The sequence below is a fragment of the Balaenoptera borealis genome (assembly GCF_965194805.1).
Source record: "Balaenoptera borealis genome assembly, chromosome: 1".
Lineage (NCBI taxonomy): Eukaryota > Metazoa > Chordata > Mammalia > Artiodactyla > Balaenopteridae > Balaenoptera > Balaenoptera borealis.
The window spans coordinates 33960206-33980970 of record NC_138860.1 but is presented as its reverse complement, the minus strand read 5'-3'; the positions used below and the strand labels follow the sequence as shown (position 1 = coordinate 33980970).

The window sequence follows — 20765 nt, the reverse complement described above, 5'->3', positions numbered from 1 at the left end:
CCTACTTGGTCATGGTGTATAATTCTTTTTATATATTGCTGAATTCTATTTGCTAATATTTTGTTAAGGATTTTTGTATCTATATTCATGAGAGGTATTATTGGTCTGCTAATTTTTTTTCCTTCCTTCCTTCCTCTTTCTTCCTTCCTTCCTTCCTTTCTTTCTTTCTTTCTTTCTTTCTCTCTCTCTCTCTTTCTTTCTTTCTTATACTGTCTTCGTTTGATTTTGGTATCAGGATAACACTGGCTACATCAAGTGAATTCGGAAGTGTCCTCTCCTCTTCTGTAGTTTGGAAGAGATTTTATAGAATTGGTGTTGATTATCTTTAAGAGTTTGTTAAAATTCTCTAGTGAAAGAATCTGTGCCTGGAGATTTCTCTTTGGGGAATTTTAAAATTATGAGTTCAACTTCTTTAATGATTATAAACCTATTCAAATTATCTAGTACCTACTGAGGACTGTGGTAGTTTGTGTTTTTCAAAGAATTGTTCCATTTCAACTAAGTTTTTTAATTTATGAGTGTGGAATTGTTCATAGTATTTTCTTAGTATTCTTTTGATGTCTGCAGGGTCTGTAATGACATTCGCTTTTTTCATTCCTGATGTTGGCAACTGTGTCATCTCTCTTTTTTTTCTTCTTCAGTTTTGCTAGAGGTTTGTCAATCATATTAACCTTTTCAAAGAACCAGTTTATTTCATTGATTTTTTTCTATTGTTTTTGTTTTCTATTTCATTAATTTCTGTTTTTTATTTCCTTCATTCTGCTTGCTTTGGGTTTATTTTGCTCCTCTTTTTCTACTTTCTTGAAGTGGAACCTTATACTACTGATTTGAAACTTTTCCTTTTTTTTTTAACATATGTATTTAGTGCTATAAATTTCCCTTCAGCACTGCTTTAGCTGTGTCCCACAGATTTGGATATGTTGTATTTTAATTTTCATTCAGTTCAATGTATTTTTTTAATTTCCCTTGAAGCTTTCCCTTTGAATGATGGATTATTTAGGAAATAAAATTCAAAATAGTGGAATTCAAAATTAATATAAAACAATTCTTTTTTTAAAATTTTATTAATTTTTGGCTGCATTGGGTCTTTGTTGCTGCGTGCAGGCTTTCTCTAGCTGCGGCGAGTGGGGGCTACTCTTCATTGCGGTGTGCGGGCTTCTCATTGAGGTGGCTTTTCTTGTTGCAGAGCACGGGCTCTAGGCACGTGGGCTTCAGTAGTTGTGGCACGCGGGCTCAGTGGTTGTGGCTCATGGGCTCTAGAGCGCGGGCTCAGTAGTTGTGGCTCACGGGCTTAGTTGCTTCGCGGCATGTGGGATCTTCCCAGACCAGGGATCGAACCTGTGTCCCCTGCATTGGCAGGTGGATTCTTAATGACTGCGCCACCAGGGAAGTCCCTAAAACAGTTCTTTAAAATAGCTTAATGAAAGATCAAATGCATAATAATAAATATAACAAGAATGTATATAATCTATATGAGAAAACTTCAAAATGTAGTTGAAAAACCCCAAAGAAAATTTAAACAAATTTAAGGTATGTCACATTCTTAAGTAGATTCAACATCATAAATATGTCAATTCTCTCTAAGTTAATTTATAATTTTAATATGATTTTTTTAAATACCATCTGATTAAAAAAAAAACTAGAGAATCTGATTTTGTAGTTCATGTGAAAAAAAAAAGCAAAAATAAACAGGAAAATTCTTAAAAATCAAATCAAATAAACTACAGTAATTAAAAGTGTGTGGTACCTGCATATGAAGAGATAAATAGATGAGTGGAAGAGAAAATCCAGGAATAGACCCAAACACATAAGGGGGTTTAATATATGAAAAAAAAAAAGGGCATTTCAAATCAAAGGGTAAAATGTGAATTCTTCAGTACATGGTGTTGGGAAAGCCATCTTATATATTTATAAAGTTATAGTCCTCCCTCCTATGATTTCAAAGTAATTTCCAGATGAATAGAAGATTGAAACATAAATATTAAACTATAGAAATGCTAAAGAAAACATAGGAATACTTAAAAATATTCTTGAAATAAGAGGCCTAAGTATGACAAAAACAATGACAAAGATCTATAACTATGAAAAAACTTTTTTGCATGGCAAAACACCATAAATAAAGTCAGGATAAAAATAATGATATGGGCTTCCCTGGTGGCGCAGTGGTTGAGAATCCGCCTGCTAATGCAGGGGACACGGGTTCGAGCCCTGGTCTGGGAAGATCCCACATGCCGCAGAGCAACTAGGCCCGTGAGCCACAACTACTGAGCCTGCGCATCTGGAGCCTGTGCTCCACAGCAAGAGAGGCTGCAATAGTGAGAGGCCCGCACACCGCAATGAAGAGTGGCCCCCACTTGCTGCAACTAGAGAAAGCCCTCGCACAGAAACGAAGACCCAACACTGCCAAAAATAAATAAATAATAAATTAATTAATTAAGAAAAATAATAATAATGATATGGACAGTTTGCAGCTCCTCTTATAAATAAAGGGGTAATTTTCCTAAAAAATAGAGTTCCTTCAAACTGATAAGAATAAACCAACTACCCAGTAGAGAACTGGGCAAAGAATACAATAATTCAAAGAAAAGAAAAGTACTCAACCTCACTATAGTAAGAGAACCACAAAGGGACACCAATTTCTGTGCATCAGATGGTTAAAATTAAAAAATAATAATAACAACAGCATGTTGGAGAAGGAAAACAGGAACTTTTATAAATTGCTGGTGGGAGTTTAAGTTGTGAAAACTTTCATAGAGAACAATTTAGCCACATTCCCTTTGACCTAAGAATTCTGCATCCAAGAATTTACCCTAAAAATAATCTTGCAAATGAGAGAAATCATATTTATCCAAAGATATGTATTGCAGCAATTTTCTACATCCAGGGATTACAAACATCCTAAATGTCTATCAGTAGAGGGTTGAGTAAATTATTATATGTTCATACAATGGAATACTATACAGCTGCTAAAAGTAATAAAGCAGTTTCATATGAACTAATATAAAAAGACATCTAAGAAATTAACTGAAAAAGGCAAGTTAGGAGAAAATTTGTATAGTATGCTATAATTTTTAAAGTGTATCTATGTATGCATGTACGTCTCTGGAAGGATACACAAGAGACTGGTAAGAGTGGCTGGTCGGGGAGAGGGGCTCAGTGGGACTAGGAAACTGCAGGACAAGATTGGGAGGGAAATTTACTTATATATACTATACTTCTACTATACACTCTTGTATCTTTTGAGTTTCATGTCATGTGAAGGGGTTACCTATTCAAAAAACAAATAAAGTAATTTTTTAAATGTTTAAGTAAGAACCTCAAGCAAGAGGCAGAGACAGAGAGAGTTCTTGTTCCCTGAGCTCAGACTAAATATCCAGAGAGAGGGAGCACATGAACCAGGACTCAGGACAAGTTTGACTTTGTACTTCTTCAGAAATAAGCATTTATAGAATCATGGAATTCCAAGGTGAAAAAGTCTTAGAGAGTCCCCAGACCCACTTTTCTTCTGTGGCAGAGGGAAGGACAATCTGAGAATGAACATTTGCTGAGAAGAGATCTGTAGGTACTCTCCAGGCAGACATTAAGATATGAACACCGAGAGAGAGCAGGTGTCTGACCTTCTGGAACCTGGAGGCAGTGCCTGAGATGCCCAGCAACCTGACCATGGTCCCCACCCAGCTGGGCCTCAGAGCTGCTCTTCTTGCAGCTTGCAGGGTATCAGGTGTCTTTCTTGATCTCTGATCGTCCCCAGAGCATCAGGTGTCCCTCCTGGAACCTTCCTATCCCTGGGTCAGCTGGAGAGTCTAGACCCTGGGTTTGAAGCTGCACTTCTCATTTAACCCTGAAGTCCTGTGAGTGATGATAGAGGTATCAGGGTAATTGCAACCTCACTCATCTTTGAGGGTTTTCTGTTTCTCTCTCTTGATATCTGTCTATCTATCTTCAAATCACAGTTCTCAGTGGATCCTCACAGCAACCGCATAGGGCAGATCTTATCCCCAATTTTCAAATGACAGTAAAATATTTATACAAAGATTTGTTTTCCAAGTACTTTTCTCATTGCAGCCTCCCATTAGCCTCACATAGGCAAGGAAAGTTTTATTAATGCAGATATAAAAGATGAGAATATTAAAGAGGCAACTCTGAAATAGTGAGCCTTTGGGCTAAGAACATGTGGGCTTGAATCCTGACTCAAAGGATTCTTTACACTTATTTCCTCCAGGGTAAGGTGGGGATAATAATATCTATATCCTTGGTCACCATATAGGATTGTTGTTAGGATTAAATGACTATGGTTCTAAAGAGTTTCAAGACATTCTAAGATTTCTCATTTCTCAACCTGTTCTATCATTTAAAGTTTATTTTTATTTTGAAAATGTGTTACAAAGAAGAGAGAATAATATAATGAACCTGATGTATCTATCACTCTCTTCAACAATGATCAGTACAAGGCCAGTCTTGTCTCAGCGATACCTCTACCCACTCCTCCCTCTTTTGCTTTACTGACCAGATTTTAAAATAATAAAGTGTATTCCTAACATCCCTAAAAGGTGACTCACGGGTTATTTGGGGTTTTAAAGAATATTATTAGGGATTTATAAGATTTAAATGTTTAAACACATTTGTTATGTTTCAACCTATTGTAGTCATGATGCTTTTTAATGCTCAACTTGACCAGGGACACCTTATGCTGGGTAGCTTCCAAGTCCTTTTGGCGTAACTCTAGTAATCTTTTTTTTTTTTAACATCTTTATTGGAGTATAGTTGCTTTACAATGTTGTGTTACTTTCTGCTGTATAACAAAGTGAATTAGCTATATGTATACATATATCCCCATATCCCCTCCCTCTTGCATCTCCCTCCCACCCTCCCTATCCCACCCCTCTAGGTGGTCACAAAGCACCGAGCTGATCCCCCTGTGCTATGCAGCTGCTTCCCACTAGCTATCTATTTTACATTTGGTAGTGTATATATGTCAGTGCTACTCTCTCACTACGTCCCAGATTACCCTTCCGCCTCCCCGTGTCCTCAAGTCCATTCTCTACGTCTGCGTCTCTATTCCTCTCCTGTCCCTAGGTTCCCCTAGTCTGAAGTCAGGGAGCCTGATTCCTCCAGCTCTGTTTTTCTTTCTCAAGCTTGCTTTGGCTATTCAGGGTCTTTTGTGTTTCCATACAAATTTTGAAATTTTTTGTTCTAGTTCTGTGAAAAATGCCATTGGTAATTTGATAGGGATTGCATTGAATCTGTACGTTGCTTTGGGTTGTGTAATGATTTTCACAATGTTGATTCTTCCAATCCAAGAACGTGGTATATCTCTCCATCTGTTTGTATCGTCTTTAATTTCTTTCATCAGTGTCTTACAGTTTTCTGCATACAGGTCTTTTGTCTCCTTAGGTAGGTTTATCCCTAGGTATTTTATTCTTTTTGTTGCAATGGAAAATAGGAGTGTTTCCTTAATTTTTCTTTCAGATTTTTTATCGTTAGTGTATAGGAATGCAAGAGATTTCTGTGCATTAATTTTGTATCCTGCTACTTTACCAAATTCATTGATTAACTCTACTAGTTTTCTGGTAGCATCTTTCGGATTCTCTATGTATAGTATCATGTCATCTACAAACAGTGACAGTTTTAATTCTTTTCCGATTTGGATTCCTTTTATTTCTTTTTCTTCTCTGATTGCTGTGGCTAAAACTTCCAAAACTATGTTTAATAGTGGTGAGAGTGGGCAACCTTGCTTGTTCCTGATCTTAGAGGAAATGGTTTCAGTTTTTCACCATTGAGAACAGTGTTGGCTGTGGGTTTGTCATATGTGACCTCTATTATGTTGAGGTAGGTTCCCTCTGTGCCTACCTTATGGAGAGTTTTTATCATAAATGGGTGCTGAATTTTGTTGAAAGCTTTTTCTGCATCTACTGAGATGATCATATGGTTTTTATCCTTCAATTTGTTAATAGGGTGTATCACATTGATTGATTTGTGTATATTGAAGAATCCTTGCATTCCTGGGATAAACCTCATTTGATCGTGGTGTATGATCCTTTTAATGTGTTGTTGGATTCTGTTTGCTAGTATTTTGTTGAGGATTTTTGCCTCTATGTTCATCAGTGATATTGGCCTGTAGTTTTCTTTTTTTGTGACATCTTTGTCTGATTTTAGTATCAGGGTGACGGTGGCCTCATAGAATGAGTTTGGGAGTGTTCCTTCCTCTGCTATATTTTGGAAGAGTTTGAGAAGGATAGATGCTAGTTCTTCTCTAAATGTTTGGCAGAATTCACCTGTGAAGCTATCTGGTCCTGGACTTTTGTTTGTTGGAAGATTTTTAATCACAGTTTCAATTTCAGTGCTTGTGATTGGTCTGTTTATATTTTCTATTTCTTCCTGGTTCAGTTCAGAAGATTGTGCTCTTCTAAGAATTTGTCCATTTCTTCCAGGTTGTCCATTTGATTGACATATAGTTGCTTGTAGTAATCTCTCATGATCCTTTTTATTTCTGCAGTGTCAGCTATTACTTCTCCTTTTTCGTCTCTAATTCTGTTGATTTGAGTCTTCTCCCTTCTTTTCTTGATGAGTCTGGCTAATGGTTTATCAATTTTGTTTATCTTCTCAAAGAACCAGCTTTTCGTTTTATTGATCTTTGCTATTGTTTCCTTCATTTCTTTTTCATTTATTTCTGATCTGATCTTTATGATTTCTTTCCTTCTGCTAACTTTGGGGGTTTTTTTGTTCTTCTTCTTCTTTCTCTAATTGCTTTAGGTGTAAGGTTAGGTTGTTTATTTGAGATGTTTGTTGTTTCTTGAGGTAGGATTGTATTGCTATAAACTTCCCTCTTAGAACTGCTTTTGCTGCATCCCATAGGTTTTGGGTCATCGTGTTTTCATTGTCATTTGTTTCTAGATATTTTTTGATTTCCTCTTTGATTTCTTCAGTGATCTCTTGGTTATTTAGTAGCATATTGTTTAGCATCCATGTGTTTGTATTTTTTACAGTTTTTTTCCCTGTAATTAATATCTAGTCTCATAGTGTTGTGGACAGAAAAGATACTTGATACAATTTCAATTTTCTTAAATTTACCAAGGCTTGATTTATGACCCAAGATATGATCTATTCTGGAGAATGTTCCATGAGCACTTGAAAAGAAAGTATATCCTGTTGTTTTTGGATGGAATGTCCTATAAATATCAATTAAGTCCATCTTGTCTAATGTGTCATTTAAAGCTTGTGTTTCCTTATTTATTTTCATTTTGGATGATCTGTCCATTGGTGAAAGTGGGGTGTTAAAGTCCCCCACAATTATTGTGTTACTGTTGATTCCCCCTTTTGTGGCTGTTAGCATTTGCCTTATGTATTGAGGTGCTCCTATGTTGGGTGCATAAATATTTACAATTGTTATATCTTCTTCTTGGATTGATCCCTTGATCACTATGTAATGTCCTTCTTTGTCTCTTATAATAGTCTTTATTTTAAAGTCTATTTTGTCTGGTATGAGAATTGCTACTCCAGCTTTCTTTTGATTTCCATTTGCATGGAATATCTTTTTCCATCCTCTCACTTTCAGTCTGTATGTGTCCCTAGGTCTGAAGTGGGTCTCTTGTAGACAGCATATAGATGGGTCTTGTTTTTGTATCCATTCAGCAAGCCTGTGTCTTTTGGTTGGAGCATTTAATCCATTCACATTTAAGGTAATTATCAATATGTATGTTCCTATGACCATTTTCTTAATTGTTTTGGGTTTGTTTTTGTAGGTCTTTTCCTCCTCTTGTGTTTCCTGCCTAGATAAGTTCCTTTAGCATTTGTTGTAAAGCTGGTTTGGTGGTGCTGAATTCTCTTAACCTTTGCTTGTCTGTAAAGGTTTTAATTTCTCCATCGAACCTGAATGAGATCCTTGCTGGGTAGAGTAATCTTGGTTGTAGGTTTTCCCTTTCATCACCTTAAATATGTCCTGCCACTCCCTTCTGGCTTGCAGAGTTTCTGCTGAAAGATCACCTGTTAACCTTATGGGGATTCCCTTGTATGTTATTTGTTTCTTTTCCCTTGCTGCTTTTAATATTTTTTCTTTGTATTTAAGTTTTGATAGTTTGATTAATATGTGTCTTGACATGTTTCTCCTTGGATTTGTCCTGTATGGGACACTCTGCACTTCGTGGAATTGATTGACTATTTCCTTTCCCATGTTTGGGAAGTTTTCAACTATAATCTCTTCAAATATTTTCTCAGTCCCTTTTTTTCTTCTTCTTCTTCTGGGACCCCTATAATTCGAATGTTGGTGTATTTAATGTTGTCCCAGAGGTCCCTGAGACTGTCCTCAATTCTTTCCATTCTTTTTTCTTTTTTCTGCTCTGCAGTAGTTATTTCCACTATTTTATCTTCCAGGTCACTTATCCATTCTTCTGCCTCAGTTATTCTGCTACTGATTCCTTCTAGAGAATTTTTCATTTCATTTATTGTGTTGTTCATCGTTGTTTGTTTGCTCTTTATTCTTCTAGGTCCTTGTTAAACATTTCTTGTATTTTCTCCATTCTCTTTCCAAGATTTTGGATCATCTTTACTATCATTACTCTGAATTCTTTTTCAGATAGACTGCCTATTTCCTCTTCATTTGTCTGGTCTGGTGGGTTTTTACCTTGCTCCTTCATGTGCTGCATATTTCTCTGTCTTCTCATTTTGTTTAACTTACTGTGTTTGGGGTCTCCTTTTTGCAGGCTGCAGGTTCATAGTTCCCGTTGTTTTTGGTATCTGCCCCCAGTGGGTGAGGTTGGTTCAGTGCCTTGTATAGGCTTCCTGGTGGAGGGGACTTGTGCCTGTGTTCTGGTGGGTGGGGCTGGATCTTGTCTCTCTGGTGGGCAGGGCTGTCCGGTGGTGTGTTTTGGTGTGTCTGTGAACTTCTTATGAGTTTAGGCAGCCTCTCTGCTAATGGGTGGGGTTGTGTTCCTGTCTTACTAGTTGTTTGGCATGGGGCATCCAGCCCTGGAGCTTGCTAGCCATTGGGTGGAGCTGGGTCTTAGCATTGAGATGGAGATCTCTGGGACAGCTTTCGCTGATTGATATTACATGGGGCCGGGAGGTCTCTGGTGGTCCAGTGTCCTGAACTTGGCTTTCCTACCTCAGAGGCTCAGGCCTGACACCAGGCCGGAGCACCAAGAGCCTGTCAGCCACACAGCTCAGAAGAAAAGGGAGGAAAAAAAAAAGAAAAAAAATTAAAAAGAAAAATTATTAACATAAAATAATAATAATAGTTTTAAAAGAAAAGAAGAGAGCAACCAAACCAATAAAGAAATCCAACAATGATAACAAGCGCTAAAAACTAAACTAAGATAAACATAAATATCAGAAACGAATCAGTCGCAGACAGCAAACCCCAAGCCTACAGTTGCTCCTAAAGTCCACCGCCTCAATTTTGGGAACATTCATTGTCTCTTCAGATATTGCACAGATGCAGGGTACATCAAGTTGATTGTGGGGTTTAATCCGCTGCTCCTGAGGCTGCACAGAGAAATTTCCCTTTCTCTTCTTTGTTCGCACAGTTCCCAGGGTTCAGCTTTGGTTTGGGCCCTGCCTCTGCATATAGGTCGCCCTCAGGCATCTTTTGGGAAGTCTGAGATCTTCTGCCAGCGTTCAGTAGGTGTTCTGTAGGAGTTGTTCCACATGGAGATGTATTTTTGATGTATTTGTGGGCAGGAAGGTGATCTCCACGTCTTACTCCTCCACCACCTTGAAGGTCCCCCCAACTCTAGTGATCTTTGATGCTTTGTTTGCTTTTATGGTGTGACAAGATGTTCTAGGCTCATCTTATATATTTGCTGCTTCAGATCCTTCTCCAAGGAAGCCTGATTTCTTTGCGGGGGATGGTATATAGAGTTCATAATCTGATTGCTAGGGTTACTCATTCCTTCCAGGATGATCCTTGTTTCTAGGCCTTGCTAGGCAGTGTGTGTGTGTGTGTGTGTGTGTGTGTGTGTGTGTGTGTGTGTGTGTGAGTGTGGATGGATGTAACATAAAACATATGGAGTTCATCCTGATACTCCCAGTTCACAATCAGGACTACAAAAATTTAACCTGATCTCATCAAGCTTACATTTGTATCTTCTTGCAATAGGAAATTCTTGTTTTTCAGTAATATAAATATTATTACACATTTGGTTTATCCCACAATACACATACAAATGTCTCAGAATAACAACAACAATAATAATAACATAGCTTCATCAATAATATGATTATTGAAAACAGTTTAGGATTTTGGGGTTGGGGGAATGGGGCAATTCTTTTTATTCTTAGGGTATATCCCTCCAAGGATTTACAGTCAAATTACTGTGTTTTAATTTCTCTATGTGTAGTTATGCCAACCAGCTGGACATACAGACTCATTTGCTACACTTTCATTTTGGGAATTTCTTTCAAAAATATTGTTCCTTATAATTATGTCAAATATTTACATGTTCCAAAGCAAATCCACAAAACAAGGTATATTCAATATCCCTGTTCCCTCCACCTCATTCCTCCCCCTCCCTATAAGTCCTTTAAATTTTATTTTATGCTTTATCCTTTTATTGTCTTTTCAGAATATAAGCAAATACATATATATCTTTGCATTCATTCTCCCTTTCTTAAATAAATCGTAGCATATTAAGCACACTTTTTCCTGTTGTGTTTTTTTTCACTTGACAATAATCCTGTAGGTCACAACTTGGGCATCATATAAGATATATTTCAAAAAGATTCCTAGAACTGAGGCTACTGGGACAAAGAGGAAATGCATACTTATTTTGATAGATATTGCCGCATTCCCCTCTACAAAGGTGGATGTGACCATTTTCTGCAGACACGTTTTAATGTTAAAGCAAATGATAAAGTGAGATATGTTATCTGTAGTGAGAAAGGCTAAATGATTGCCCCAAAGGACCAGACCTGGGACTTGAACCCTTGAAATGCCAACTAATGGTCTAGTGGTCTGACCCACTGTCCTGTACCTTCTCCCCATTTAACAGATGAAGAAAATGAGTCACATGTAGGGACGTGATCCATGCAAAATGATAAAACAAGCTAGGACCTAAAACCTATGTCTCCTAACACTAAAATTAGATCTCCTTTTAATGGGTAATTTATTTACGGTGAACTTGGTTTGATTATCTATAGATGGGGAAGAAAAACATAATAGTTCTCCTAAGTAAAAAAATTAATGAGATAATTATGGGTAAATTCTCCCTTGGGTGTAGGAGAGATTCTTTGAGAAATGGCTTAACTCCTTCAGGTGACTAGGGATTCAGCAATTCGATTATGATGTCAGGCCACAATAATGATCTTATGAAGAGAGAGATGATCCTCCCTTCCCAAAGTCCAGCATGCTTAGGCACCTTGCAGAATCTGTCCCATTTCTTGCAGAGTGCTTTGAATTTCTGTGAACAAAGATGCTGTTATGCTATGTAAAACTGTCCAAATGGGTGTGGACAAAGATGTAATTTCCCAGTGAATGAACAAGCTGCAAAGCACAAAGCCTTTTCTTTTCCTTTCCTAAAGTGACCCTGGGGTTCTTCTTTGTGCTTGCTTTGTGACAGGTTGATTGACTTATGTGCAATTTGGGACGCTGGAGTGTTCCTTCCCGCTGCAGACTGGAAAGGAGCCCCCTCTGGTGTTACAGGAAGGAGGCTGAATGAGGCAGAGACGGTGAGTGGGGCTTGGGCCTGGGCCTGGGCCCCGTGTCTCAGGGGTCGGGTGGGAAGAAATTCTCACCTCCTGCCCCTTCTCTTTGATGAGAGATGTTTCAGGCCCCGGAATTTTCTGAGGGGACATCTCCTTCCTTCTCCCCAGAGTTGGCCACAGAGCCAGACCTCAAGGCCTTCCTAGGCCAGGAGGCTGACTTTGGGGAAGCATTTGTTCCTTTTTCTCCAGCAGATGCAGTGAGCCGGCATTAGCCCTGCCATTGTCCCAACTGTTCACTTCAATTGAAAAATTGGGAAACAGCTGTGTTTGTGGCCCTCACTCCCCCTTAGCCTGGCCTCTACAACCTGGGAGCCTCCTGAGTGACAGCCCCAGCATATGGGGGGCAGTCTGAGAACCCCTCCTCTGGGAGGAGCAGTGGGCCCTGGCAGATGGACAGCTGTCCAGGGCGCCGTAAACAGCTGAAGCTGACATCACTGAAGCCACACCCTGTGTCCAGGGTCTGCATTGTTCCATTCTGGGGTAAAATTTCCTGCTGCTCCCAGCAACTCCTGTCTTAGTCTCAAGGCAGGGGAGTACATGCAAGAAATAAGGGCTACAAATTTAACCAAGGAGTAATTGGCATTGAATCACACGCTAGCAGCCTGGAGGCTTCTGGGCTGGCGGAGTCTGGCCTGGAGGCCTGAACAGAGAAAGGTTTCCCTGTTCTTGAGTGTGGGCATCTCAGCCTCATTGCTCCAACTCCCTTTTCAGATGGCTTCTGTTCTCCCAGAAGGAGTTGGAGATTTGGGCTGGGAGGATGCAGGCCGGGAGGGAGTTGAAAGGTAGGAACAGAATACGCTGATGACAAGGATTCTGGCTGTCCTTGCTTTGTGACTGTAGGAAAGTTTCGAACCACTCTAGGTTTATACAGTGGGGATAATAATGGACATCTTGTTGTAAAGATTAAACATATAAAGAGCCCTGCACTGTGCCTGGCTTATACTAGGTATTCAGTAAATGAAATTATTTGTCATGTCAACAGCGGCTCAGATAGACTTGTTTTATGAAGGTAGTTTCTGTGTGGGTTCTCTTAGGTCTACGACTTGCCTTAGAACAGTGTCAGGTTTCAGGGGCCACCAGGGAAATCCATCTGACCACAGGACTTTTTCACCTGTTACTAAGTATTGAACTTTAACATACTGGCAGTAGCAGGGGGGACACCATTCTTTTGGTTTGTATTTGGAGGACTCTGATTGCAAAAATAGTGTACAGTTTATTATAATGGGCCTGTAAATATATGCAAAACAGCATGGGAACAGATCCCCAGGTTTGTGCCAGAATCAGGGGTTAGTCCAGCTTTGTGGTCACTGTGGCCCCTCTCTTGGCACTTTTTCATGAACCCTCCCTACTTTCTATCTCTGCGCCCCCTCCTAAGGCCGTTCCACACTCCTCCCTGGTCACACATACTCTGGGTTGCCTAACCAGATCCCTGCCTAAGGAACCTGGGAGCCCCCCCACCTTCTCTGATGAGAGCACTGTACTACCCAGCAGCACATCTGACTGGCAGCCAAAGTCACACCCTGCTGCCTCCTGCCTGATGCAGAGCAAACCTATTCTAGCTTGCACCTCTGGACACTGCCAGTCTAATCCACGAGCCCTAAAATTGGAACCTAATATTGGTTCACTATATTTTTACAGTGCATTCATTTACATTAGTTGTGTCATTTGACTTTCACGACAATTCTGTGATGTGGGCAAGGCTGGCGTCATCATTCGCATTTGATTGATGAATACAATGAGGCTCAAGAAGTTACTTCTCCAATGTCCACAAAACGAACAGCAACAGAACTCATGTTAGAACTCAGATGTCCTGGGGCTTCCCTGGTGGCGCAGTGGTTAAGAATCCGCCTGCCAATGCAGAAGACACGGGTTCGAGCCCTGGTCCGGGAAGATCCCACGTGCCGCGGAGCAGCTAAGCCCGTGCACCACAACTACTGATCCTGCGCTCCAGAGCCCACGAGCCACAACTACTGAGACTATGTGCTACAACTACTGAAGCCTGAGCGCCTAGAGCCCGTGCTCCGCAACAACAGAAGCCACCACAATGAGAAGCCCGTGCACCACGACGAAGAGTAGCCCCGGCTCGCCGCCACTAGAGAAAGCCCTCACACAGCAACAAAGACCCAACACAGCCAAAAAAAAATAAAATAAATAAATTTTTTAAAAAAGGGAAGAACTCAGATGTCCTGAATTGTGGGCCGTTTTTCTTGCTGGGGTGCCACACTGCCTCCTCCAGTCTGAGGCACCCACACTTCAGGAAGTGTCAAAGGATCAGAGGACCTTCAGACACACGGGGAAACTTTTAACAAAAGAAGAAAAGAGCGCACACATGTGGCCACCTGAGGACCACTCAGCTCTGGGGGGGCGCTGAGGCGGTTCTTTAGAGGTGGTAACAGCCATCTTTGCCAGAATCAGCACTGGAGGACTCCCCAGCCGCCAGCGCCGTGCATTTTCCATTTAATCCTCCTCACAGAAACCCTATGAAATAGGGCCCATTGTTACCCACATTTTACTGGTGACAGAAAGGTGGAGGAACCTGCGCAGAGCCCCACAGCTGAGAAAGCGGCAGCACCTGAATTCGAATCCCAGCTGTTCTCCAGCTCTGGAACCCACACGGTTGACCATTTGGGCTTGGGGTTGCAGGGTGTTTTCAGGGTGGTGTGGGGCTGCATAGATGTTTCTGAGCAAGCCTCCTGCCAGGTTCCAGGTGAGAATCTGATTTTGTCTCTCCACTTGGGAAGCCTCAGAGGAGCGAGTCCTCTGTTTCTCTGTCCTCCTTCCCTCTGGCTCTTCTCCTTTTGTTCTGGGCCACTGCCATCTGGAGCGGCCCCAGGCATCTGCTCCCCAGCACGGGTCTCCTCCCTCCCTCCTCCTCCTGCAGCCCCAGCGTGAGGCACCTTCCCACACAGACTACTCTCTCCCATCCCGTCTCTCCCCTGCCCCAGTGCTTCAGCCCCTGGGCCTCGCCAGGCACTCAGAGCAGACACCTGCCCTTTGATGCAAGGCAGAAGAACCACCCAGCTCCGCCAGACCTTCAGTTTCTCAAATGGAGTCATTTGGTTAATGGCACTCACACTCCTCAGCCCCTCTGCCTGTTGGTGAGAAGCTGGGCCTTCTCTCTCCAGAAACATTACAACAGGCTGCTGTGGCCAACGTGGGCTCAGGACACACCGCTGTGGGATGATTGGGGAAGGGCCGTGGAACTGCATTAGGAACTGTTGTGCCTCCGCACTCCCTGCCCCAGGACCAGTTCCGGGCCCCTGAGGCAGCATCCGTGCTTAGCCACCTTCTCCTGGGCGCTGAGATCTGCAGAGCTAGGTGTGGAGCCACAGCTGGCAGCAGTGAGAGCTATTCCCCTCAGTAGCGTGTGCTATCTACCTTGTTTCTGCTGAGGTGATGCAATCGCTTCTACACCCCTCTCGGCCTACCTTGCTGCCCTACTAAACCCACCTTTTTACTGGAGGCTGGGCTGTTGGGTTTGAGACAGCATGTCACCCTGTGAGTTTTCGTTTCTAATGGGAGGATTGTAGACTAGCAAAGGGAGGCCCTTCTACAAGCAGGTGTATGCGCTCACTCAGGGCATTAACACCAAGCTTTTCCCTACACCGCTGGAGCCAATGGTGTCTTCGGCATGAGCATAATAGCCAGCACTTTGCCCCAGACTTCTAGACAAATGGTGCATCTTATAATGCAGGAAACAACCTTCCCCTGTCTGTTCCACCTCCCCTCCACGCGCCTGTATTTTCACATCTCCTCCAGCCTGTAGAAGCCTGCCAGGATGGCAGTTGGATCCAGACCGATGTCTGTGTTGGATGTGAATGCAGAGGGCTGGAGAGAGAGGAAGAACAGATGCTGCTCTCTCCTGCTGTCTTAGTCCTTTCCTCCCTGTGCCTCCTTATCATGTCAGACAGGAATCTTAAAAATGCAACCAGGGTTGTGCAATCCTTGGAATATCAGCAGCGAGACCAATATTGACAGCAGGATGGAAGCCTCAGAAGAACTGACCTGGCTCCGTTGAGGTTGACTCCCGTCTGGTGCAGTTGATGTCATAGGTCATGGACCACTGGTGGAAGAAGCTGGCATGAACAAGGGCAGGATTGGAGCCGTGCAGGGTGGTCTCCAGGAGTTTGAAGCACTTTGGTTAAGGAGGCCAGGGTAAAGGCAGGAGAGAGGGCAGCACGGGGCTGCTTTGGCTGGTCTGGAATCTTGCAGGAACCTCCCTTCTCTCTGGTCCACAGTAGACAACACTTGTGCAGATAACCGTATGTTGGCTCTAAGAGTGAATAATAACTCCTTGGCCACAAAGCTAACGTATGGTTATTAGCACAGGCATTGTGTATTTTGTACATCTACAAAATAGATCTGTAGGTTGGGAAGTCCAGCTTGTCCAAAGTCATGTAGCAAAACATTGCACCAGCTGTAACTTGTGGGGAAGGGAAAATGACCAATAGTTTTTGAATGCCTAGTTTGGGCCAGGCCTTGTGTTAGATGCTATACATAAACATTAACCCATTAATTCATTTAAGATGAATTAAATCAACTCAGTTAATAATCATCACAATAATCTTATAATAAGTAAGTGTATGATCCCATTCAAAGACAAGAAAACTGAGGCTCTAAGAGAGAGAGTAAACAAATTGCTGAAGACCACGCAGCAGGTAAATGGCTGAGGTGGGATTGAAACTCAGGTGTGTGGCTCGCAAGTCCATGCCCCTTCCATGTGCCAGAGGGATTATACTACGTCACTTACTCTTGAAGCTGCATCTCAGAATCCATGTCTGGGGTGTTTCCCCTGGTCTGCATCTTCCTAGCTAGCCCCGTTCTGCTTTGAGCTGGCGCTCGCTTCTATGAAGAACACAGGAAAAAGGTAGAAGCCACTGCCCTCACCCTCAAGAAGCTCACAGTCCGGTTAAGGGGCTGGAGGTCATCTCTCTTGCCCTCATCCCAAGCTTCTTCAATAGTCTTGCCTCCCCGCCCCTTTTTTTTTCCTGCTTGAGCTCATCCTATGGTTTTCAAATGGCTTTAGAACCCTGGTCTGTTGAAACTAGGCTTGGAATCCCACAAATCGAGGGTGGAGTAAGCAGCTTAACGTGAGTGACATTTGAGCAGATGGGTCCAGATGGTAGCTCTTCAGATGGACAGAGGCCCGGGCTCCAAATGGACACCCCACTCAGGGAGCCTGAGAATGCATTGGTCAGTGACTAGAATGAGGAGCTGGGGTTTGAAAGAAAGGTGGCTAGGGGTTTGTACAGCTATTACCCTTTAGGAAAGCTGCCAAGACAGAGATTGAGGTTTCGGTCTGTTCTTTCTGCAGCATTCCCTTTGTACAGCAGTTTGCAATTTACTGTGGAGACAGGGACAAGACAAACAGTGACTTGTTCTGGGTGGCATCCAGGAACTTAGCCCTAGGTCTTTTTTTAAAAATCAATATTCAATATATTAAAGTTAGGAATCCCCTAACCTAATTTTTCTTAAACTTTTCATTTCAACTGACAAATTTTACAATTCTCTTCATAAATCTCATAAATTTTAACAATCACTTGTTTGATTCCATTAATAAACTTAGTTAAGTTCCTTTGAACATTTGAAACTGCATTTATAAATTTAATCATTCATTTCCCTTTTTGAAGTATCACAATTTTCTAACAAAGTCTTCCAAGTTCTTATGTAATTAATTCTTTTTTCTCATTGATATTTTAAATAACAGCTTTATTGAGATAAAATTCACATACCATACAATTCACCTATATAATGTATACAACTCGTTAATCAACTATACTTCAGTAAAAAATAAATTTGAAAAAAAATTAAGTATACAATGCACTGATTTTTAATATATTCACCAAGTTGGGCACCAATCACCATAATTAATTTTAGAACATTTTAATTACCTTCCACTTCCACCAAAAAAACCCATACCCATTATCAGTCACTCCTCTTCCCACCCCTGACCTGGTCTTCCTCTAGCCTTAGGCAATCACTAATCTATTTCCCACTTCTGTAGATTTGCCTATTCCAGACATTTCATATAAACGGAATGGTACAATGTGTGGTCTTTTGTGTCTGGCTTCTTTTACTTAGCATGATGTTTTCAAGGTTCATCCATGTTGTAGCATGTGTCCATATGTCATTCCTTTTTTATGGCTGAATAATATTCCTTTATATATAGATATACCACATTTTACTTATCTATCATCAGTTGATGGACATTTAGGTAGTTTCAACTTTTTGGCTATGATCAGTTATGCTACTGTGAACATTCATGTTTAAGTTCTGATGTGGACATACATTTTTAGTTCTCTTTGGTATATACCCAGGAGTGGATTGCTGGGTCATGTGGTAATTCTGTGTTTCATGTTTTGAGGAACCCTAGGTCTTCTCATACTAAATTTAAGCTTCCCTTTCAGGCCTTCTACCTTCAGTCTCTACCTTCTCTCCCACTCAGATCCCTCCTTCTTACCCCTCCCAAATATTGGGCTGTACCCTTGGACACATAGGGTTATGTCCATAGGATTATGATTACTTCCCCCTCCAGCCTTCCTCAGAGCCATTTCCCTTTACTAACAGGCCCAGGGGAGCCGGCTCTGCTATCCTGGGTGTCTTCTCCCCGACTTGGAGGGGGATGGAGAGCTTCACAGCCCTCTCTCTTCTCCCTCCAGCTGTGAAGAAGATGTGTGTCTAATTGCTGTGAAACTTTCTCCCTGAGGGTAGAAAACAGGGAGATGAGTGTGAAGTTGGTTCTTAAGTTGTAGAGAGGTGGGGGCTCTTCTTCTCCTTCTTGGAGGTGGCAGAATTTCTCCCCCCACCAAGGGAAGATTGTTTCCTGTGTCTTTAGCTGATGTCTCCAAGGTGGAGGCTGTCTGCATACCCTACATGTTAACTTTTGTTCCCTTTGCAATTTGCTTTACCTGCTAATCTCTATAAGAAAACTGGTCAGAGCTCAGTTAACCCCAAGCAGGGGCAGTGAGTAGAGCTGGCATAAGGGAAATTCACAGATCTCCACAAACCTTTTTGAAGGCAGCCCCTACACAGCGTGTCACATCAGCTAACAGGCAGCTATACTGACTACATTTGAGAGTCTTTTCCATTCCATGTATGTTTCCCAGTCCTGCCTCTTGGAGGAGGAACGAATAAGCAATAATAATGAGGAGAAAATGCACAGCCCCAAAGAACCTCAGAAAGCTGGCTTGGCTGGATTATAGCACCAGCGATATCCCTCCCAGCGTGCCCAGCAACTGCCGGCCTGTGCGGTCGGCTGTCCAGGGCTGGGCTGTGGACCCAGCTGCCTGTATACTTTGGGCCGTCTTGCTATGCCAGGCTATGATGTGTCAGGCTTCAGTTGGCCTGGGGTCAAAGAAACAGGATAAGGCAGCAACCCCACTTCTTCCATATATCGTGTTGTATGTACAAGGGTGTTCATTGTAGCATTGTGGTGATGGAGAAAAAATAAAGAAAAATAATCTAAAGGTCCACTATAAGCAGATGGTTAAAAGATTTGTTGTAGATCCACACAAATCAGTTATGAAAAAGTATGCAGCAGGTCTCTTATGTCCAAGCTCTGTTGACTTAGTGTCTCAACCGGCTCTGCCCCCGCAGTGAGGTGCCTGCACCTTTCCCCCTAGAAGGGGGGCACTTTCCTGGTGGGCGCAGCCTTTGTGCGGAGCCTGGCTGCCTGGTGGCTTTTGCACACCAAGGTGCCCTGCAAGTGCTTTGTGCCCCAGAGAGCCTGGAGCGAACTCGAGAAAGTCACTAGATATTTATGGTGGGCACCTCGAGGAAAAGGTCCCTTCCCCCTTTCTTCTTTCCCGACCCCTCCTTCCCTCACCCCCAACTTAATAAATAGCCAAGTGGTTCAGGTTTCAACCTATAGATTAGGTCTGGGTGTTGAGCAGGAAACAGCTGTTTTCAGCCAAATCCTTAATCCTAAACCCAGGTGTCCCCCTCCACCCCCTCCCGGCGGGAATCAGGGCCACCTGATACTGTTGTTCCCCCACCCTGCACTCCTGCTGAGACCCTGTTGGCCTCTGTGAACTTAGCCCAGGCAGGGAGAGGAGGGGCCAGACCTGCTGGTGCCCCTGCCACCAAGCAGAACCCTATCAATGGTTAAACACACAGCCCCTCACTCCTCCCAGATCTCTCCCCCTGACCACGCAAGGGAGCCAAGCATGAAACACAGCCACCGAGCAGATGGAGACCACCCCCCTCCAACCCTGAGAAGGGAGGAGGGGGGAGGGGGCTTGAATCCCATAACAAGGTGTCTTTAGCTGTTGGAAAATCCTAGAAGACAACTGGTTCAACCCCACACAGGGAGGAAGCAGGGTCTCCCCTCCTGGGCAGGGGGAGAGGTAGATCTAGAAGCAGGCTGGCGAGTGCTTTCTTAGGCTGTCAAGTCCTTGGGCCCGGGAGGGTTCGGTGTAGTTACAGCCCCATAAAGGGGAGGTGGGAGGATTGCGCGGGCAGAGAGACTTTGTAAAGATGCTGAGACTGCGGTCATTTCGTGGGCGGTGAAGGGGAGATGTGAGATACCAAGCTTCCGTGGGGCTTTCTCAAGAGGAAGGCAGGGAGCTCCCCCTGCGGCTTCCCCGTCTTGTCTCGTCCTCTTCCAGAGACCCCTCTGTCCTCCTTCTCCCTGCCTGGTGCTCTGTCTCTTTGGGACAGGCTGATGATTAATAGGGGGCATTTCCAGTTTCCTAGGAAACCCCTCTGGCCTTCAGATGCCTGTGAGTGGAGGGAGTGAGTGGGCTCGGGTCACCATCTGTTGCATGATTCCTTCCTTGGCATGAGAGATGGAAGGGAGGAGGAGAACTGAGGTAGGAGGGGAAGCAGGGAGGAGGGTCCTCCACAGTGCCCAGGGCAACCCTCTGCTGAAGGTGACCTCAGAACCAGGACAGCTAAGCGGAAGCCCTCAGGATGAGGACGCGGGGAGGCTGGGAACGGAGGTGATGGCCGTTCTGGGGTTAGTGCCTGGAGCGGCTGAATCCCAAGATTCTGAGAGTCTGTCTGTGGGATGGAGAAAGCAGGGTGGCCTGACTGCGATCAGACAGAAGCCCTGAGAGGGAGTGGGGGAG

General features: G+C 42.9%; 2 protein-coding genes across 2 annotated transcripts in view; both read left to right on the top strand.

Moving 5' to 3' along the window:
- The window catches only part of LOC309630696 (neurofascin), a 292900-nt gene that overhangs the window by 183807 nt on the left and 88328 nt on the right, over positions 1 to 20765 (top strand). The window lies entirely within an intron of this gene.
- The window catches only part of LOC309614923 (uncharacterized protein), a gene marked incomplete at both ends in the record, with an annotated part of 112128 nt that overhangs the window by 78229 nt on the left and 13134 nt on the right, over positions 1 to 20765 (top strand). The window contains one exon of the mRNA XM_082363852.1: positions 11553 to 11661. Coding sequence (XP_082219978.1) covers positions 11553 to 11661 — 109 coding nt within the window. The remainder of the gene's footprint in view (positions 1 to 11552; positions 11662 to 20765) is intronic.